Source organism: Lissotriton vulgaris, chromosome 5, assembly GCF_964263255.1.
Source record: "Lissotriton vulgaris chromosome 5, aLisVul1.2, whole genome shotgun sequence".
In the NCBI taxonomy this organism is placed as follows: domain Eukaryota; kingdom Metazoa; phylum Chordata; class Amphibia; order Caudata; family Salamandridae; genus Lissotriton; species Lissotriton vulgaris.
In genome coordinates, this window is record NC_141693.1 from 946,014,919 (window position 1) to 946,037,532 (window position 22,614).

A 22,614-nucleotide genomic window follows, 5' to 3' on the forward strand; every position below is an offset into this window, starting at 1 on the left:
TGCACCTGTTGCACCAATGGTAGCTGTGCCCCTGCTTCACTGGAGAGAAGAAGTTTAATTAACCGCTGCAGCTTCAGGATGTTTACCTGTTGGAGACATCCATTTTCCATAGAGTTTAAGTAAATAGTACAAAGTGTAGTTGGTGTGTTTGGGCAGATGGCAGATGGCATTGCAGCTAAAAGTTTCTTCATTTAAGTGTTGCATAATTCCTTTCAAAGGTCAAACTTGACTTTGAATTGTATTTCCTGGTGATCTGCACTTGTTTTTCAAACTTGGCCCTGGTGACCCACACTTTTCATTTTATTTTAAACTTGCCCTGACTCTACCTGTAATGGGCCTTTTCTGATAGGCCCTGCTTAGACATGGTGTGAGGGGTTCTCTGCGCCCACCCCAGTCACCGGTTCACTGGATAGTGTTAGTTGGCACTTAAGAGCACTAAGTCTGCCATTTTCATGGCAGCACAGGACTTGTAAGAATGCTACTAAAGAAGAAGGTAAATGATTCACTGAAATGCAGAAACGGTTTCCGGCGCAGTATACTGGGAGAGGACATCAGAAAAACTGTTTTTTTCTCCTATTTTGTGTATACGAAGATTAAAATAGCATTTTGTGTAATTTCCTTTGAAACTAATTTTAGGATATTGAATGGAAGTGTCAAATTCTGCAATGCTGCCAAGTATAAAAAACTAGAAGACATTTTTTATGTTCATTATTTTTTTACTAGGGTTGTTCAGTTGTACATAATGTCTTCTTGGTTATATATAAGGTAACAAAAATGCTTATAACACTTTTTTATTACACTTTACAACATGCTGCACAGCAGCCACAATGCTGTACAGCATAGCTTAAAAACATTGGCAAAGCCAATAGCTATTACTAAAGACTTATAAGGTCCCATAGCCGAGACCTATTGACTATGCCAATGCTTGTTGCTTTTTCTCATAGTATTTTATTGAGCAGTCCAGCCACACCATTTCATCTTGCTGGACTGCAGATATGATATGTATTAATTCATACCAGCAGTGCAATATATTTTAGAACGGTTGCCCTCAGAGAATGGGGAAAGGCCACAGGTGTAGTCACGTACCCACCGGTTGGTTCGCAGCTTGAGAAGTGAATACGCCTAGAAATGTATGAATGAGAGCTGGTCTTAATGTCGGTATTGGGTTTATATGTGGATTCATGGGAGAGTGATGGGTCATGCCTCATTTTACTTCAGTAGCGGCCCATCTCCTGCCAAAGTAGGGGGTGGGCCGGGCTGGAGGAGGGTGGTGGGGAGGGTTTAGGTAAAAAAAAGTAAAACATAAAAATAAACGTACCTTAACTCTGCCGCCGCCGTCTCCAGTGCATCAGATTTTCTTGCTAATGGTTTTGGGGCTGGAAACCTGGCTGAAACCCCATTCTGTCCCTGCTATTGCATTGGCCATACCTGAAGTCTATAAATTCATTAAGATGGACAGGCCACTTAAAATAAGGGGAAGACTTGCTATTGTGCACAAAGATAGTATCAGTGTCTCGCCTTTGGATGAGTGCTGTAATGCTCAAATGGAAGTACTTGTCTTCCGGATAGACTTCTCCTCCCGAATTAGTTGGAAGGGAGCCCTAGTATATCATCCCCCAGGACCTTTGGCTGATTTCCCTTTATTACTCATAGATTTAATCGCCCCTCATGTAATCGCGAGTAGCAATTTTCTGCTATTATGTGATTTTAATATTCACAGCCAATCCGCTTCCAACGCTGACTCACAGGCTCTTATGACTGATTTAGCAACCTTAGGCCTATGTAAGCCCTATTTAAGATTTCCATCAGCCCTAGCGCCTCGACTACAGCTGTCTCCTGTGTTCAGTACAGCAGCCAGGCCGCAGGGCGCCCCTGGGCTGTTTGTCATTAGAGTTAGTCACCATCTTGAAGAGTCGGATCGGAGGGGCCGGGTCGATGTCAGGCAGTACTACATGTCACGGGCATAGCAGGAATATCAGCTGCACCCAAAAAGGGGCCACAAGAGTGCATGGCCAGCGAAGGGAACTGGGAGTGTTTTACTCTCATGCTCGAGGTTGGGTTATTTTCACTGGATCTTCTCCGTTTTCATTGGTCGAGCTCCATCAATGCTGTCTGTTCTGACAGACCTCATCAGAGGCCCCGCTGGTATTGTGACCTCGTCAGCATGGGTGGACAGATATTCTCCCTTACTATTGTTGTTAATTAAATTAATGTGATTCTTGCTAATCTTATTAATATTACTACACTTATAATAGAACTGTAAAAAAAGCCACATACCGAAAGGGTTGCTGCACCCTGCACATGGCAGGATGTGTTATGTCACTGTACAGGACGCCTTTCACACACGGACTGTCCTGTCTATGCACGAGCGGCCCCTCACCAAAAAGAAAGGGCTTGTAAGTTCGCACCCTGAGCACAGTTCTAAAGAGCAAACATCAAATTATGTGTGCGAGTACGAAGGTGTCCTCTGCAAACTGCAGCTCCAAGCATAGCTCTTAGCGCTCTCGGGACAGCCTTCTCTAGGCACTTTACATAATGAGAGTTACTGATAACTAGTTAAATGACATAGCCAATAGGTCTCGCCTTTGGGACCTTATAGTGTTTAGTTATCCAGCACAATATCCTTGGTGCAGCAACATCAACTGTTGCATTGCTAAATACTTATAAGGTTCCAAAGGCGAGACCTATTGGCTATGCCAATGCTTGTTGCTACTTCTGATTGTGTGACCGCGCACGTGCTGTGAGGCTTAAAGGCTGGCTACGCGGTTATTTAAATATAAGCTGTAAGCAGTAATACTCATTACAGCATGCTGTATATGAGTATATGTTATTCCTATCAATAAGATAGATGTAGAACTGCATTATGTTTTATAATCAACGTTAATGTTTCTTATCTAAAATATGGAACTTTTCGTTTTCAAGTCTAGCAGAATGTAATCAGTGAAATGCTGTACAGTTTAATAAGGAAAATGTTCATTTTGATGATGCTATATTTCATTTTAAAATGCATTCGGTAACGTATTCAGTTGGAAACCTTGTTTTCACTTATTAGCAATGAATCCTATGAGGATTAGAGCATTCAAATTATTTTTCCTTCCACATTTTAATCAACTATCTTTTGCTCCATTATTAATGATCGCGATAGTTTAATCAGTTTTACTTTTTAGATCTTGGGGCGGCATCCAGAAATGTTTTCATTCAACTACGATGTGAGCGACCACACACTCTTGTAAGATGAACATGTCGGTCATTTTAAGAATAAAATGTATACACCGTAATAATTTTCCCCTGTGAGAATGGAATGCCCGCATTTATAAAGCATACTAATTATAGTATAACTGTGAGTGTAACAAACTGCATATGTTAGAATGTATTTAAGTACAATGCATCGCACCGAAGTAAAATATATTTTTATGGTATTTCATCATTCTTAGTCTTTGTCTTCTTTGAGAAGAAATAGCAGTGCGAGGTGGTCATTGTGAACTTTAAAGACAAGGGTTTTTATCAAAGCTTCGGGAATCACAGGGTGTTTTTTTACCTTTCAATTACAGTAAGAAAGACCCAGCCTGTTTGTCCATTTATGCCCACTACACTTCGGGGAAGATGTATCACCACTTTGCAGCAGTGGAAAGTGACACAAAGCAGTATAGGACTGGCTTTTTAAGCAGTCTGGCACTGCCAGATGGGCGAGTAGAAAGGGCCACTTTTTGGTCGAAAATAAGGGCCATGGATCAAAATAAAAAATGTCCATGCTTTGACCCTTTCAAGTTGTAAGACCTGGCAGTGTCAGAATCCCCGACAGCCCGAAATGCCAGTGCAAAACTGAAAAAGTCACAGAAACCAGTGCAAAGTGTTTATGGACTTTTTACTTTCCAAAACGAAACAGTTTTTGAGCTGGAAATGAGCCCGTAAAGTGATGCAAATAGCACTTTGCTCTGCTTTACATTACTCTGAGTCAATGGGGCATCCTGTGGGTGTTACATGTATGTTCCCAATCCACCACCCATGGTTCTGAGGAAAATACCGATCTGCTAACAATGGTGACTAGGACTTTAGACCTTACAATGCTGCCTCCTTGAGGCAGGTGATAACAAGGAAGAATGTTTCCCAACCCTGTATCTGTGCTGCACAGCACACATACTACGTGGGAAAAGTTAGCACAACATATTTCTCTATTTGTAAGTAGGAACATAGCACATTTTTGAGGGGGGAAATTCCAGCAAATGCATAAAACTCCAACCATTTTCTTACTAGTTATTATTCACCTACATCAGTCTCTACCAACATCTTCCATTCACTAGCAGCATCTTCTGTTCACCTTCCAACACTAGCACATATTTACTACTACCAATGTAATCCTATTACATCGTATCAACCATTGTCTCCATTAAGGGCCTCATTTACAAGCCCATTGTGCTGCCGGTGCATCCCTTTTTTTGACGCACCAGCAGGACAATTGTTTTGCCAATATTTCCACGGACACGGAAAATCACCCTGCGTGACTTTTCATGGCCTTGTGAATATGGGCCCCTTTCATACATTACTCTGCATGAAAGGGATATTTCATGGGTGTTTCTGTGGGTGTTCCCTTAACCTCTTAGCAGCTATGGAACGTCCAGCTCCAGTGCTGAACGTTCCATTGCGCAGGTGAGGTTCGAACGTCCAACGGCCAACGGCAGCACTCCTGAGGTAGTGGTGCCGTCGGCCGTTGGAAGAGGCGCAGCACCTAAGAGGTTAAAACATCCATGGAACTTGACAAATTCCCAGATGTGCAATGTTTTATAATAGTGCAACGAGAAGAAATACTTTTATTTATCCTCGTTTATTTCTCTTTCTCTGCATGCTGCAATTTGCAGCACACGTGGAAAGAGGAAAATGCCATCAATGATTGTTTTTGTGCAGGAAGGTGTCCCTTTCTGCATAAAAACAATCATACCTGTAACACAGGGACTCTTGAAACATGGTGCATGGGTGTGTCCGTTGGCGCAAGGCTGCTGTTTGTGTGCCAGAGCAGGGGAGAAGGATAAGGATAAGGAGAAGGATAGAATGCACTGTATCTTGTAGATACAGCGCAAACCAGCCCTTTTATTTGAATGCAAGGCAGCGCAGCAGGAAGGCTTTCTGAGCTGCCATGCGTCAAAATATAGTAAAGAAGCCCCTAAATGGTTTCTACATTATTGATGAACAATTAAAAAATATAAATGTTTACATTTATTTATGACAAACAAATGTTGGTTGTAGATTAGATTGTAAAACAAACTATCACTCACTGGTGTACAGTTAGTTCATACTTTTGCTCACACTATGGTAGTTAGACTACAGTTGTTTTTTGATTGTTTTGCTTATGTGTTTAGATTTTTATTTCTTTGCTTATGCTTCCCTGCTGTAAAAGTTCTTTAATTGGAATTACCAATAGGAAACTTTCTATATCTATTTAAATGCTGCTGTTAAAGCAATTGAATGGTTATGGTGTGGCAATAAGGAGGAAAAAATAGTGCAATTCAAAGGCATTTCAGTCTTAAAGGTTTGCTTAAACACCAGACTCATTGGTTTGATTTTAGGGTCTGGTAAACATTGCCAAAAGGCTTTGGAAATATGAAGCTACGTTTTAAAGTAAACATTACTCTATTTTCTATTATAATAGGAGGTTGCCGGGCTAGTCTGAAACAAGTGGGTAGAAGTCAACAGACAATAGCAGTCACCACGGCATCTCCAGCAACAATGATGGCAGTGGATCCAGAAGCAAATCATGGACCATCCACATCCAGTGTCCAGCCCTGCTGTGTTTTGACTCTGTCACCAATCAAAATACCAGTCCTGACAGCACCTTTTTCAAGTAAGATAACATCAGATCATGGTATACCTGCATTTTATGGTAAAAACTTAGATGAACTATTCAATTGAGGAATGACAACGTTGCATCTTAACTTCAACTTGAGTTTGAGGGTACAGGCAAACTAACCATGGCCTAAATTATTCTGCTTTTTACCCGAGTTGCCATCCTAAAAACATTGTGCGAAAAAAGACAGGATGTATGTTATTTTATTAAATTCCTGTTTATGTTTGGTATAGGATTTATAGAAACTGCAAGCATCTTCATTGTTCTAAATACCTATTTCATTGAAGAAATATGCCAGTGTTTAGTTTGTTTTTATTCAAATATAAGTTGAAATCCTGATTGGGAAAATTCCTATGGTGTTCCCCTGTTACTTAAAATTCCACAGAGCTGGAAGACAATTGCTTGCGACTCTGTTTTCCTGTTAATTTTTGGATGTGAAGTAAATTAACAGTGATCTTGAACTCTGTAATTAAAAATGCATTGTGAATGAAGTTGATTTACGATATTCGTATTTCCAACTTGGAAACAATATAAACTGTTTGTTTTGAGTGTGTTTCTGCTTTCAAAAATCACAACATAGCTGTATACATTGATTGAAGACTCCAAGTGAGATACCTTTATAGAATCAGCAGATAGATTGGGAATAGATATTTTTCAATGGTGCATGTTAGATGATAAATGACCAAGATCACTTTGAAATGGGCTAAATAATCTATAAAGGACAAACACTTTATATTTACCTTTGGTCCCAGTAAACAGCCTTATTGCCTAAAGTAGAGAAACCCACAATCATTTCCTGTACGCCTTGTCCCCATCCCATGGTGTTCATTTCTTTTGTAATACTTATCATGAATATTTAAACTTCTTGGCATTGACAAGGTGTTCCTATTTTCCTCACTTTCCTTCATAGCAAAAGACAATTCAATAATTTAAAGGGTGATGTCTTTTCAACTTTTGAAAAAAATCATTCAAATGTCTACTCATTTTATACTTTTTCATAAATGGTTTAAGAGGCTATTTTGTTTGTTCTGTCACCCTTGTAAATAAAGAATGGGTTGTATTATTTTGTTGATGATTGATTAATCTAAGTATTAAAGACATGCACAGGCAAGTTCAATAATGACCCCACACTCAAGTACAATGTCTGCTATAATGTCAGATATATGTTAAACTGAGGACCAGTGTTTTTATTTGCTTGAGCATGGGCCACCTCTTGATTGTGAGAACATCCCTCTCCTCAGGATATCTACCTCGTTAGCGATAGGTGCGATTGTTTGTTTTCTTTTATAGGAATTTCCTTGTGATGATGCTCCTGAATAACTAGGGTAGTGGAAATTCCCAATGGAACAAGACAAGACACTCCAACGCCTCTTGCTAATTGTCATTTTAAAACCATCATCACAGTATTTCACAAATGACAAGGCGTGACTATAGTTTTCAATTTCCACCAGCAATCATCCTGATAACAGGGTCTGGAATAGGTCATCATCAATCAATCAATCAGGGGTTTGTATAGCACGGCTACTCACCCTGGGAGTTTCAATGTACTGGGGGGTGGGGGCCAGGGTGAGGCGGGGGGGCTGCTGATCCGTCTGGGAGTGGAGGTGTTTTGAGATTGTTCCTGAATAAGGTCAACCACCCAGATTGCCTGAGATGAAGGGGTAGGGTGTTCTAGATCTTGAAGGCAAGGTAGGAGAAGGTGGTGGAAAGGTATGATAAATAATCATAAGGTAAACATTTTGGCAACATGTTCACACAAGCATAACATTTTTATAACTGAAACTTTGTACTTTTGATATTTGTAAATTACTGTTTCTTACAGAGCAGCACACTTCCACAAGCATAATGTATACGTGCTGTAAAATAACTTATATTTGAATGCCATCACACTGGAGCTATGTGATTTTTCTCTTCACAGGAAAAAAATGATTTGCCTTTGAGAAATCCTTTGCCCATCGTTCTCAGTGTTTAGGGAAGCAGTTGCATAATGTCATTATCTTCTATTGCTCCTAAACAGAGTCATTTTGCTGGCATAAAAACAATTTTAGAATAATCTATGCCATCTTCCGAGGTCATAATGTGTATTTTCTACCATCAAGATGACCTGTAAGATACAAGATAATTATTTTACAACTAGGTATGGGCCAGTGATCTTTCACCAGATGGTTACTATCTGGCTCTATCAAGCTAAATTAACCTCAAATATTGTATAAATAAGAGTAAGTCTGCTAATCAAAATCCATCATTTTTTGTATAAAAATAATAAGCTTTGCTGTTGCTGTAATTGTTGGCATTATCTTTTATATCGTAGTTGCTTAACAAATAAACAAAACCCTCATTTACTTTGATGAGGATACCTGCAAATATCAAATACCCCATGCCTTAAATTCACTGTCACTTAATCAGTAGTTTTGCAAGTGAAGGCTACCTTCTCAATATTTCATGTTTTTATAAATGCTGTAATTGCTTGGACGTTTTTTTTAAATAACAGAGAAATTTGATTTAATATTGGATTTCCTTCCTTTAATAAATGGATATATCAATACCATGAGTTGGAGATCACTTTTAGATTTATAGAGGTGGAAATGAGAACATGTTATAAAGAAACAGAATAATTGGTAAAGTAATGAAGCTAGTGGTGTGTTGTCATAAATTGGTAATCTGTGTGGAGTTAGAGAGGAGCAATTTGGTGATTTTTTAGTTATCCAAGACTTACATAAAAAATACATTTGAATAATTGGTGATTAACATTTGAGATTTCTTGATGGTACCAATGCAATTTAAATGGCTCATACTTTATAAGCGTCTATGCTACACTTATTGTGTTAATGTTAACAGACGATGGAAGACTGTAAAACTATAAGTGAAATTCAAATTATTATGTGGAATGTTGTAACATTTTCATGAACTTCATACCTTGAGCGAAATCGGGTACCTCATCACCCTCATCTAAAAACAAAATACACTTGAGAAGCACCATTTTAGAAGTAATCATTCAAACATATATTGCTCCACACAGAGTACAGCTAAATATGACTGTGAGACTGGTTTACTCTGTTGCTAAATGCAATCACATGACTCCAAAAAATAGAAATCTCCAATGACTACTCTTTACAGCCAGAATCACTTTTTAAATCTGCTGTATCATGCATAGCACCATACACAAAACATCTGTGACTACCTGACTACCTGACAGATGTACTTCATATATATGGTAGTTCCAGTGGTCTTAGAATACAAAAAATCATTTTTCCCAAACCTCCTAAATTTAGAGAAACTACTGCACAGAAACATTCATTCTCTGAGGCATCAACAGAGACGTTGAGCTCCCAAACTTAGAACACTGATCTCACTCTCAATTATCCATAAGCAGCTTAAGCTCAACTTTGAAGTCAATTCCCTAACTAAATTTCGTACTGATTCTATGATTCTACAATTCTATGATTTATATTGGATTCATGATCTCTAAAGCATGAACTGTGATCAAATGTAGAAGCGTGTGAATTTTTCTTAATTTGCTTTTGTGTAATTAGGTAAAATCTCAGAAAAATTACACAAAATGCAAGTCCATCATTTAGCACTATATTTTTTCATGAATTGCATCCTTGTATCAAATTTTGATAAAAGAACGACATGTGTGCTACAAAAAAGTGCAAAAAAATAAAAGCACTCTCAAAAAAGCTGCTTGTATTCTGTTGTTCGAGTGCATTTGCTGTAAATTGTTACCCTGAATGATGTGCTTGTGGTAAATTTTTAACACAAATGAGGCACAATTGCTCTAGGTAATATAATGGTGTCATTTTAGGACACTTGTGTGAAGGGCATAATGCAAAATTCTCAAAATGAAATGGATTACGGTAGCTTACTTAAAAGGTCAGCAAGGCCTAGTTAAGTGTACTTTTAAAAGTTGTTTTAACCTTCAATCTGTCTTGATGTATTCCACTTTTGTTAACCATTGTTGCAAAGTCAAGTACCTTCATGCTAACTAGTCCAGATGTGTCATTTAATTGGATAAATACATGAATAAATATATAATCTCATTGACAGCTTTAAGACAATAGTAACTTGTTTGCGATAACAACTATATGTTGTGTCACACATCACACTGCTTTCAATTTCTGGATGGAGCCATAGTATAGTCTACACAAAGCAGTTCTGTAATTAGTTATGTCCAGTCAAAGGTTTCAGTAGCTTGTACCTGAGTAGACAGGCTTAACTTAAAATAATGTGTGAAACATTTAGAAGTACTCAAAACAGTTTACACACCAAAAACACAACACAATAAAAATCCCACTCCAGATTGGAAAATAGAAAACATGTAATAAGTAAAATAACATTAGTCCATTAATCCACTAAGGGGATCCAGAGGTGTTCATTGTAGGAGATTTAGGGGAAAATAGCTCCAAGAAGCACTAAGCACCAATGGTAGTCTAAGGTCATGGTAGACTGAGACCTAGGTGCAATTTCAGGCTGACCGCAATAGAACACAAATCGGTTACACCAACCAGAATCTTCCTTGTTGGAGATTTCAACTTGGGACTTAGGGCCTAATTGTCTGTTAGATGTGTTCTGACTCCCTTCTTTGACTTCTGTTTCAGCAGGGGTCAGACTTGTGTTGGTTGTAATACCTTAACCTTCTTTAAATTTCCGCAGGTCAAACCTACTGAAATGTAATTTTGGAGAGTATGCAGTATTTACCGGATCATGAGGATTTAGGTAGGTTAAACAGTGAAATCCACATTATTGCATGCAAACTTCTCTTAGGTGCTATCTATTGCACCAGAAAAAAAATACCCAGTGGTATTTTTATGTATCAAGTGCAATACATAGAAACTATACTTGCAATCAAGTCCTTAGTCTGAAATGGAGGTTGAAATTCTCCATTGGGGCAAGAATGTAGGCTATATCAAGTCCTCTCGAATTCAGATAGCTATTGAATAAAGTCCTGCTGAAGCCGTTGGTTTTGGTGGGAAAAAAACGTAGTGAGGGGAAATTAAAATTTCACACCCAGGAAGTAATTTTGGCTGGATATCTTTGGTGTTTTCTCCTGGGCAATATTTCTACTTTTTGACAAAATCCTCCAGTAGAACAAGGCTGCAAGCTGTATTCGATGATGAGACAGACACTTTCTCACCGATAGCACTCCGAAATTCATTTTCTGATTTAGAGGAGCTCCAAGCAGGATAAACCTATTTCTTTAAGCCAAAAAAACTCACGGACTGGGCCGATTGACTTCAATGGTTGGCCCTGGTCCTCCAGTAGTCTGAATGTTGAATCTTTTTAGAGTCGTTAGGAGAGGTCCAGCCACGTTAAGCATTCCAGAGCATCAGGAACAGTACTTGGAAAGTCAAGACTCACTCCAGCGGAGGCCAACATCAGGGTCCAGTCCAGTTCAGGTCCAGTTGGTACTGGTTAGCTGAGTGCTTCAAGGAAAAGGCATTTTGCAGCTGTTGTGGTCCATTAGCCATACAGGAGGTTAGCTAATTGACCCTTAGCATCTCTTTCTATGTCCTGGGTGCAAGTGGGAACTTTTAGGTCCTCTTACAGGTCTCAAACAGCAGGCACTTCTAAATGTTCAGTAAATGTTTTAAGATGGAGGCCTTGGTGTGCCACATTTATGGTTGGCACCAGATAGTGGGTGGTTGGGACTCCTGGTTCTTGTCTAACCAGTTGGGTGAAAGTTACTTGGGCAAACCTACATATTTTTTCAGTAGTTACTTTTTTCCCTTCTGCAAACAATCCCACAGTGCACCTTACTTTTAAAATTCAATATGGTGAAAACCTTCCTCATTAGTGCAGAGCCTGTGTGCCCACCTGTAGGCATGAGCAGAGATGAGCAGCCCACACCTCAAAAACGGCTCCGGGGGAAGCTCACTTCCGACTATATTTGGTTCCGGCCTGGCTTGGATAACAAAATGTAGCTTTCCCCAGGGGTTACCTTCCATATACCTGTGAAAAGGCAGGCCCCTTACAAGTTAATGAAGTTCCTAGTTCACCACCCAGGCCACTGACCCTGCTCTGGGAACAGGTTTCACTCCTCATTAAGGCCATGTACTGGCTTGGTAGCTGCTGGACAGATAAAACAGGCAGGGAAAGGTAAACCTTTCCAAAACATGTACTTAAACTCAGATAATAATAAATATTTTTAACAGTGGGTGAATAATTTTTCTAGCTGGTCCCAAACTCAAGATGGCAGAATTAATATGTTAATATGTACCCTAATTTTCCTGTGGGCCATCCTGAGCCTTCCACAGTAAAAATAACTTTTGGGCCTTGTCATTGTAGGGATATTGTAATATGAAATTCCGGCATGCCCTGCTTTAAATACCATACCCCCTACCTTGTAGGCTCAATGAGCTACATAGGGGTGACATTAATACTTAAAAGGGAGGTTTTTCCTTGTCAATAAATGTTATTTTGTCAAGTCAGACTGCAGGTTAAACTGCAGCTGTCAGGCTACATTGGTAGGCCAACAGTTACGATTTCTCTTACACTAGTGGATGGCACAATAGGTTTTGTAGTCCACATGAGACATTTACCTTTCTATCCCATGGGTGTATTTGTGCCCGATATATTTTGGTATGGTAACTATGCCAATTAAGGGTTAGCCAATGTTACCACATTTTAGGGGTCTGAGCACTGGCCTGATTAGCAATGTCCAAGGGCACAGATGTAAATACAGCTCAGCAGCAGCAGTCACAAAACTGGGGGAGATCCAACCAAAAAGGGCACTTTTTCACTCTAGTGTATACCAGGGTCGGATTCTTAGTGTCATTTGTAAATTTAAGTTGAAAGTATATTTATTTTTTACATGCTAATCTGTGCTTGTTATGTACAAAGCCTAAATTTGCAAGTGTAAAGGGATTTACAAATGCATAATATTGCTCCCATTACGGTGTAATGTTAAACATGGCATGCATACATGGGTAGAGAGTTGGCATTCCAGGGGTGGGATAGCCTGGAAAGAGTGAAACACCCACATAAATACGTTTGAGTATTATCATAAACCGTTTGGACCTGTTCTTGTCCCTGAAAATGGAAGAGGTTTGCTTTTTTCTGACAAAGGTGAGAGGATGTTCCTTTTCTGGGAAGAAGTGGTTTGGGAGTGCCGCTGGAAACTGAAGAGGGTGTAGGTGACAGGTTTCATCACAGCCAAAGAGTGCAGTTGTACAAACGGGAAAGCATTTTCACTTGCACAATGTTGTTTTGTACTAAATTTTCATACCAAAACCCTTAACGTGAATATAAGCAGAAATGCAAAACCTGCAACTGGAACAGAAGTCAGATAAATCACTTGACAATCATTCTGAATTTCACAGATTGGATAAATTGCATCCATGCACGATTTTATACTTAGAGATGCTGGATTTCAAAAAGCTTTGTCAATCAATCCCTTAATGTTTGGATCATGTAAACAATCTTTATTTTAAAACATCTTCCGAATAAATTGCTTATGGTGTAAAACAAAATCCATGTTTCTCCCGGAAGTGAATGGATGGAAAATATTGCTCCTCTTAATAACCCCCAGTCTAGGTTTGAGGTAGATAGTGCATTAATTAACTTTCAGGCCTACTGGCTGTCATGGTATCACCATACAAACACATTGGAAATTGATACTCGAAACCCCTTAAGGTGCGGTTACCTTTCATTAACACAAGCACATATATATATGCAGTGAATTACTGTCAACTAAACAAGTCAGCCAAGTTTTTGTTATTTTATCAATGGAATAGGGGAATTTTTGTTCTGTTTTTATGACTTCAGAACAACTACAAGATTTCACAACAAATGATCCACACATCACAGCCTGTAAATGAAATGCCCAGTCCCTGAAGTACTCGAAATGTTGTTAAAAGTTTCTCCTAATTATTCCTTCTGCTTTTCTGCCACCGGGTAGACTTCTGAGTGTTGGGGGTGGGGGCTACAGCTTTTCCTGAGTGGCCCCAGAAAAGGCTATTTCTAATAAACAGTGCTCCTACCCTCACGAGGAACTTTTATGTAAATTAGTAAAGCTCCAGTGCCTTCAAAGTCACTTCTTTACATTGCAAGCTACACATATTGGGCACACTCATGAGACAATGGAGGCATTGCAGGTTCCCAAGTCCACACGGCCTAGTTATTTCTTCACCTGTCAGGCACTGTACATTTGTGCCAGCTGGAAAGTCAACACTTATCACAGACAGAAGACTGAGTGATGTTCTGATTTCTCCCTGTTTCTCTAGACATGTGCACTGGGGGCTAAGTCAGAGTTGCATAGCCGTACCCCACAGCTAGAGGGAGCTCCCACGCAAGTGTTACTACTCCTCGAGGAAATTTCCAAAATGAAAGCAATGTATATTCAATGGGTGAAACGTCCGGTAGGGGGGGGCGTCTTTCATTCACAAGTAGAATATGATGCACATAGAACCAGATGTTGCCCCCGGAGTGCTGGTCTGCCCCTATGGGGTAATTTATTAAACATTGAGTCGTGGAACAAATGTTTGGCCTGATGGCATCAGAGACCCTACGTACTGCCTACAGGACAAATGCATTTATTTCTCAGCTTGTTGGGCCGCGATGGAAGGTTTTGATGCATTCTACTTCTGGTGGTAGGTTCTAGATACCAGTTGTGTTAATTTCAGGCCACCTGGCATCTAAGATTTTGTAATTTTCTTGGAGCTTGCTCTCCTCAATGACGGAGAGTTAATGATCAGAGGGATTGGGAAGACCGATGCCACTGGCACTTGATACAAGTATTCAACAGAGTCCAAGAAAGTACAAATCAGGAGTATCTCTCAGCTTTGTTTCAACAGGGGTTCGTCCATACAGGTTCTCCCTTCCTTCATTCTGTGTTTCCATATTTTTCTCATAATTACACAGTTAAAAAGTATGACTCACGTAACCAACTTCAAAACAGCTGTATACACTTACCTGTCAGCCTTACGTTAGCACATGGTCACTCTCTGATGTTTCACAACCAGATGTAGAGTATTTATTTAGAACTTCACAACGTATCCTGTTTAGGTACAGCCTCTAAGATCACTCCTCAAAATAGTTCTCCTACGTAGCACCTTGTTTAAATCTGATCATTAGTACAAGTGATAAGATAATATTCTCGGTAGGAAATATGGAGGAAACTAAGATATGTTTACAAATTGTTCTATTCTATATGTATTAAAACAGCTTTTTTTATTGATTTCCATCAAAGGCATGTTTCTTTTAAAAAAACTTTCACCTCCTTTATTTGCTTTTATTCATTCTTGCAACTTTTTTTAATTAAATAATTATTCTCTACCTTTAATTTATGTGGATATTAGTTACTTTTTTCCCAGTTTATTTGTCCAACATTAAACACACTTTTACTGAGGTTTACCATGCTTCTAAGGCCAAGCTACCAAGTTTGAACGATGGTTACATTGATATACGATAGGTCGTTCAGTATGGGCAGTGTCCATTCTTTGTCACGGCTCACAAAAAAGCTGTGGCCTCTCCGTTCCAATAACAAACATTCAAATTCCTTACAATAATTAAAACTATGGGCCAAGTTTTCATGCAATGCAATGGAGCAACCAAAGTGGCAAGTGCTTACACCAACTTGTCTAATGTATCAGTACAATGGTGAGGAAGATTTTTAAATACTTTGAAAGCAATTTAATAGGAAGTAATCAATTAACATTTCTCTTGAAAATTGACTAATGCAGCTAACTTACGAGGACGGTTATTAGTACTTCTTCTAGCCTCCTTTATGATTCCTGACTTAAGTGTCGTGCCCATACTCCACAACAAAATGTTGAGGTCTTTTTACATTGTAAAATACACTAAAACAATTCTGAGGTGTATTATGGACAACATATTGAGTTATGTTATAAAGAATAACTTATTAGACAATAACTAATTTATCATCGTGACTATATGTGCTACAGCATTACATTTGTGCTTACTATTACCTTTTTTTGAATAACTTAGAACTTTTGCACCTGTAGGCAGTAAGCAGGAAGCCACTGAGTTTGTTTTTAAATCTTTTTCTCCGAAATAAAGTTGAAACTTACAGAAACACCAGTGGCATAAACGATAGCTGTCAAATGTGGGTAGATTTACACCACCCTCATGAGGGACTTTGGCAGTATATCCTCAGATCTGTCATGACAGTTCTACTCTACTGGGAGCAAGGCTACAGGAGGCACATGTAAAAGAAAAGTATCAACATGCACTAATCCTGCTCCCAAAAACCAATGGGAGTGATGGACTCTTCAGTCTCTCACTGTCCTTCACCACAGACAAACCAATTTGAGGGTCAGTTGAAAGAGGCAACAGGAAATGGGATAAGAGAAAAAATGGGGAAACTGGATTAACTGACTCCCAAGTTATTCCCATTTTCAATTTATCATCACACACCTTATCTTCAACAGCCATTTCCTTTTTTAGGTCGAGGGCTGTCCTTTGTGAGTAGATATTCTTGACTTACAGACTGATCTCAAGAGATTCTTCAGGAAGATAAATTAATAATAGCATTCCACAATGAAGAAAGACCGAATGGCACAACCGCTACCAACACAAATAGTTCATTATCATAAAGATGGTATTTATCGCAATCTCGTCAACTTACATGTCTCAAAAATATCCTCTTGCACCCATGCCCTTAGCCCTGAGGACTTTTTCCAATCCTCATGAGGTCACTTCTAAGGAGGCCCCTGCTTTTAGCAATTTTGACATCTAATGAAAACCAGAGTAACATTTAAACGTACACCCTCCTAGACTTGAAATCGCCTAATAGTGTCTAGGGCTACATTTTGGACCAAGCCAGCAAAATGACTTTTTTGCAGGAACTGTGCATTCTGAAATATTGAACAAGAGCCACTGAAAGAGGATAGAGGAAATCAATCTAATCCAATATCTGCATGGTACAAGTAATGAGCTTTGTTGAAGTAATTACACTGCTTAACATGTTCACTTAACATCTTTATAACACATATGAATCCTCTGTTGATGCCTAGCTTGTCTTCTACCTCATTAACACATCTCCAGGGCCTAGTAGTGATCATTTCTGCATTGATGATTGCAATGGAATCTACAGAGGCTTCATGCTAAAATAGCAATCAGACTCCAAAGCATGCACAGCTCTGCTACCAAACCTCTTCTTAATCTGAATCTGAAGCACTTCGAAATACCACACCTGTTGTGATATCACTTGACTAGATGCATACCACATAACAGGTTAGGGCCATTTTCATATTCATGGTCAAAATCCATTTTACTTTTGACTCCATGAAGGTCGACCAGATGCCTGCATTCTGCCTAACAAAAAATGTCTTGCTCCATCTGGTAAGGTATAGATGGTTTATTGGCAGAACCTTATACATATAAGGTTTCTTTGGTTCTTTCTTACCATCCTCTCTCTGTCTCAAAAGTTAGGTTCCAGACATTAAGAGAAGCTGTGCAAAGGTACATGATCTGGAAATCCATTGGTTTACCCAAAAGATAATCGCACTCCAGGAAGACATGATCAGGTAGTAGGTTTTTCCGAGTTAAGGCTGCCCAGCTCTGGAACAAGTTGGCACCATCCCTTAGGATTGATGGAACCCTCTATAGTTTTAGGAGGAACGTATAAACCTGTCTCTTTCCCTAAGTAACAGTTGGAATTGATATAAGATGTGACCATAACAAGGGATAGTTTGTTTGTTGTAGGCAGTTTGTTAGCACCATCATGCCTGTGAGTTGAATGCAGCACTGTATAAATGCTTGTTAATAATAATAATAATTCTTATTGGTGCTGAGGAATAGTGGGGGTCATATTCCTGACCTCCTCACCCATAATGCTGTAAAGTTCCTTCTTTACACGCCAATACTATATAATAAAAACATGGGAGCTTAAAGCGACACCTATTTAATGCCATCCCTTTTTAGGGATTATAGGAAGGCAACGTCTAGGATCGCATATAGAGGAGCACAACCCTTTATGAATTATTTTCTGATTTTATATATGCACGTATCAGCCCCTTACATCTGCCTTTTTTAGATATGTTTTAGTGTGTAGGCTATGTTTGCTTTGCAAAATGTAGATACCCAGCATAAATTATACATGGAAAAGTATGCTTTAAAATTAGAGCACATACAAATCGTTCCTAAATTCCTGTTTCGCCCTCAATTCATTCATATGCTGGTGAACACTTTTGAAAATCGTTACCTAAGAGCGCTTCACATTCATAAATTCAGAAAATTTCAAATGAGAAATATATTCCTTCAGCACTTTAAATGCATTCGTTACTTTCAATTTAATCTTCTAAAGCCAATTCTCTTAAACACTGCCCCTCTTTTCAGTCAAATGCACATTACCAATGGAAATTACCTTTATGTATCTACTTAAACACAACATAGGCAAACGGAATATAGTAGTGTGAATTGCCTGTATGCAAGATACGAGGGGTTTATTAGAACATCAAGAACTGCAAGGACCATTATGGATTTAAGCATGAAAAGGTAAACTATTGACACTTTCAATTAGAATACTATACTGTACTATCAGATTTGTAGAGCGAATGCGACCCGGAAGCCTCCCAGCGCTGAATAAGAGATAGCACCATGCAAACGAGGAGGAGACCTAAAGTCAAGAACTTATTTATAAAGCGCAGCTCATTATCTATATTTTGGATGGTCAAGGCCAGGGAAGAGAATTCCAGAGCTTCACTACATTGAAGCCAAAGGACCGACTACCCCTTCTGGCCCTTTTAATAAAAGTGGTGGTAGCCAGATAGAGGTTCAAGGATCACAGTGGTCTATTAGGCGTTAGGGGTTCGTCAACTGGCGCAGACTTTGACCTTATAAAGCTCAGTGGACTATGCAGAGTGACTTATACCCTATCCTTTGGGCAACGATAAGCCAATGAAGGTCTCTCAGTCCCTGCCTGATTGACTGAGACCTGGAGATTCCAGATAGCGTGTGAAGGCGCTTTTTGTACAGTTTGTAACTTTTTGATTACTCCGTTAGGAGACCATAAGTACAGTGAATTGCCATAATCCAAAAGGGAGAGAGCGAGGGTTTGGACACCCACATGCCTCGACGCCTGGGGGAGCAAGGGCCGAATCTTCCACATCATCTGCATCATTTCAAAACAGCTGTCTCTAAATTGTGGTGGTCTGGGCTTCCATTGTTAAAGTATCTTGAGCAACATCCCCAAACTTTTACGACCGCCTTAGGGGCTGGGGGTCCGAGGCTGGTAGGCCAGCCCAGGCTTTGTTGGATAAAGGGGCTATTCCGAAGAAACATTAATTCAGATTTAGCTCCAATAAGCTTCAGATAAGACTTGTTCATCCACCTGACTACCTGCTCCAGGCTTGGGCCAAGAGTAGATGTTCAAAGATCCGAGTTAGGGGAAAAAAGAGAAACCCAGCTGGGTGCCATCCACATGGAAGATCCTAGAGATACTGAAGGGAGCTATAAAATCCGCTAGTGGCTGCAGGTATATATTGAACAGTGTGGTGCTAATTGAGGACCCCTGCATAACCCCACAAGCAACAGGGAGAGTTTCCAAAGAGCATACTTTGTCAAAGACCCAGATTGATTGTTATTTTAAGAAAGAACCCACACAATCCAGGGATTTCCCTCTGACTCTGGCCTTACCAACCCTATCCAGGAATGTGGAGTGGTCAATGGTATCAAAGGCCGCACTGAGGTCCAGCAAAACAATGGCCACTGCAGCAAAGTGGTGTAGCTAGAGATTTGGTTGCCCAGGGTGTTCCCTTTATTTGCTGCCCAGTGCCGTAAGAGGGGCGGCACTGGCAAAAGGGGCGGACAAGCAGATGTACGGTTGGCAGCCAAGAATGTGTGGGAGAAGAAATAAAAAAAGAAACTTTCTTTGCATTCGTAGCCGCCCCCAAATTAGGGACATCTGGGGTGGACCCCCTTAGCTACGCCACTGTTGTAGCCCCCTGATTTAGCATCCTCTTAGCCTCCTCCACAACAGACAGAAGGGCAATCTCTATGCGGTGTTTCATCCGGAAGCCAGTTTGCGTGTGATGCACGATCGAGTTAGCTTCCAGGTAGTCTGGCAATTATTCGAGTATATTTTTGCCACTTTGCCTGAATCTGGAACAAGGACATTGTGCAAAAGTTCCCTAAACAGGAAGGGTCTACGTTGAGTTTCTTTATGTCAGCTCTGACCATTTCGTGTTTCCAAGAGGGGGGCACCACACACATTTCCAAGGATAGGTTAACTACATCTAACAAGAAAAGAAAAACGAAATCCGGCTCTAGAGCAAGGATTTGCAAAGTTGCTGTATCCAAAGGGGATCCAGATTTGATTTTCCTAAAAAGAACAGTGAACTCATCCAGATAGTTGGCAGGTATTTGGAGAAAATAGGGGAACATCCCTCCCTACTAATATTCAGAGGGGTGGAGCTATCACTATCTGTGACCTCCTATAATGATAGGTAAATTAATAAAATTCTCATGTTGAAGTAAGTGGTCAAAGCCTTGCACTTGTCAATAGAAGTTTCATAAACAGGGGCAGTAGTGATAGGATCTAATAAGGATTTTGAGATTCTGAACATCTCTCTAGGGAAATGTTTTTTTTATAAAAAAAAATATTAAATTGAAAGCACAGAGCCATCCTGGCAATATCATGTCATGCATCAAGGTAAACCACAGTACATCCATGATCAAATGCTACATAATGCAAACACATAGAAGATTAGAGGTTAATCCGTCTGTGCATCGTAATATCTTCCATAGGTGACGTACAGATCTCCCCCCTAAAGGTGTTCCCCCCCATTTTTTGTCCCACTTCCTGGGGCAGCCCCGCATTTTATTGACCTCCTTCTCTGCTATCATGCTGCTATCCATCTCCGCTACCCACCCAATCATCGAAGGTCATTTATCAGATCCCCAAAGCATAGCTATGGCCCTCTTCGCTAATGAATTAGCCAATGCCACCCATTGTTGATCGATGACTGTTAAATCAGTGGGGTCCCATATATTCAATATTCCTAACTTTGGCGACAATTGAAGCTGTTTACCCAGGGTATCTTTCATTTTCCGGGTCAAGTTATCCCATATAGGGCGGACTTCGGGGCATTCCCACAATATGTGATAAAAGGTGCCATCTTGACCACATCGCCTAAGGCAGACTGGATCCGCCCGACTTCCTATCCTAGCAAGTGCGTGTTTGGCTTGGAGTTCTTTAAAGGTGAGAAGTTTGCATTTATGTACTAAATCCCCAAGGTTAGTGATACCAATAGTGTCCCATTTATCGAATCCTTTGTGATGGCAGAGCAGACCCACTCTTTGAGAGGACCAAAGCGGAGTGGCTTTTGTAAGGTTGTCTGCCCATCCCAGGCGTTTGGTCGCCTGGTGCCAGATGTTTACTGTTTGCGACATAGGTCCCAATTATTGGCCTTTTTGGGGTTTTACTGTAGAGTGCGCCTAAGTATCCCTCTCGTCCAGTTTGGTAGTGTTCTAGTTGAAATTGCAGGTTAGATCGGGAGCCATGAATCCAGTGGTTCGTGGCCAGAAGTTGTGCATCCCAATAGTATAAGTGCAAATCCGGGAGGGCAATTCCCCCATCATACCACCCTTTTGTCAGTTTTCGGAGGGAAATGCAGGGTGCTCCCCCATCCCACAACAAAGTACTCATCTCACCCTTGATGGCAGTAAAGTAGGTATTGGCAATGGGGAAAGGACAGTTCTGGAGCACATATAAGAATCGAGGGAGTGCAAGCATTTTTAAAAAGGACAGCCCTACCTAGGAGCGGCAAAGGCAGTGACCACCAGTGCGTAACATCATCGTGTAGTCTCCGGAGGGGGCCCAGGAGGTTTCGATCGTAAAATACTTTGGGGTCAGTTGTAATATATATATCCCTAAATATTTGAAACCCCCAGAGGCAATCTCAATGGTATATCCCTGGGGCAGGATAGGTGGTTGGCAGTGTAAGATATAAAGTATTGACTTAGACCAGTTGATAATGTACCCTGAGTATTTACCAAAATTAGTAATGATGTGGAGTAGACTGTTAAGTGATCACCTTGGGGATGACAAATAAATCAAAATATCGTCGGCATACAGTGAGATTTTATCTTCCACCTCCTCACTCCATCACATGCCTTGTATCGAGGCAGCACGTCATACCCAATATGCTAGTGGCTCAAGTGTTAGCGCAAATAGTAGGGGGGACAGGGGACATCCTTGTCTAGTCCCCCTCCGCAGGGTGAATGTACGTGAGGTATGATTATTTACCCTGACCTGCCTCAGTAATTCGGTGTACAGCAGGGATACCCATTTCTGAAAACGGGGTCCAAAACCAAACCTCACTAAAACCTCAAATAGGTAGGGCCGTTCTATTGAATTAAAGGCCATGGCGTCATTGAGCGACAAGATGACCATGTCTTCTAGCAAGTACGGTTGCCTGCCAAGGACATTGTGAACTCTACGGATATTCAGGGCGGTATTGCGGCTTGATATAAACCCGGACTGGTCCTCGTAAACCAATGAGGGGAGGACAGTGATCAAGCGGGACGCAAGGAGTTTGACCAACACTCTGGCTTCTGAGCAAATTAAAGATATGGGTCGATAGGAGCTACAGTTGGTCGCCAGTTTGTCGGGTTTACGTATGAAAACGATGGATGCTATCTTTGATCTAAGGGGAGTATACCCTGTTCCAGACTCTCCTCGTACATAATTTTAAGGTGTGGGGCCACTTTAAAGGCCATTCCCTTGAGTAATTTGTTTGCCTTCCCCGACTTAATAGCAAATATGGCTTTACAGTTTACAGACGGTTATGTCGGCATCTAGGGCCTCTCTATCA

The 22,614-nt window shown here is 40.3% G+C and overlaps 1 protein-coding gene across 1 annotated transcript in view; it reads left to right on the plus strand.

Annotated features, from left to right (window-relative positions):
* TCERG1L (transcription elongation regulator 1 like) overlaps nucleotides 1-22,614 on the plus strand; it is a 1,282,749-nt gene that overhangs the window by 264,780 nt on the left and 995,355 nt on the right. The window contains exon 4 of the mRNA XM_086920244.1: nucleotides 5,645-5,836. Coding sequence (XP_086776370.1) covers nucleotides 5,645-5,836 — 192 coding nt within the window. The remainder of the gene's footprint in view (nucleotides 1-5,644; nucleotides 5,837-22,614) is intronic.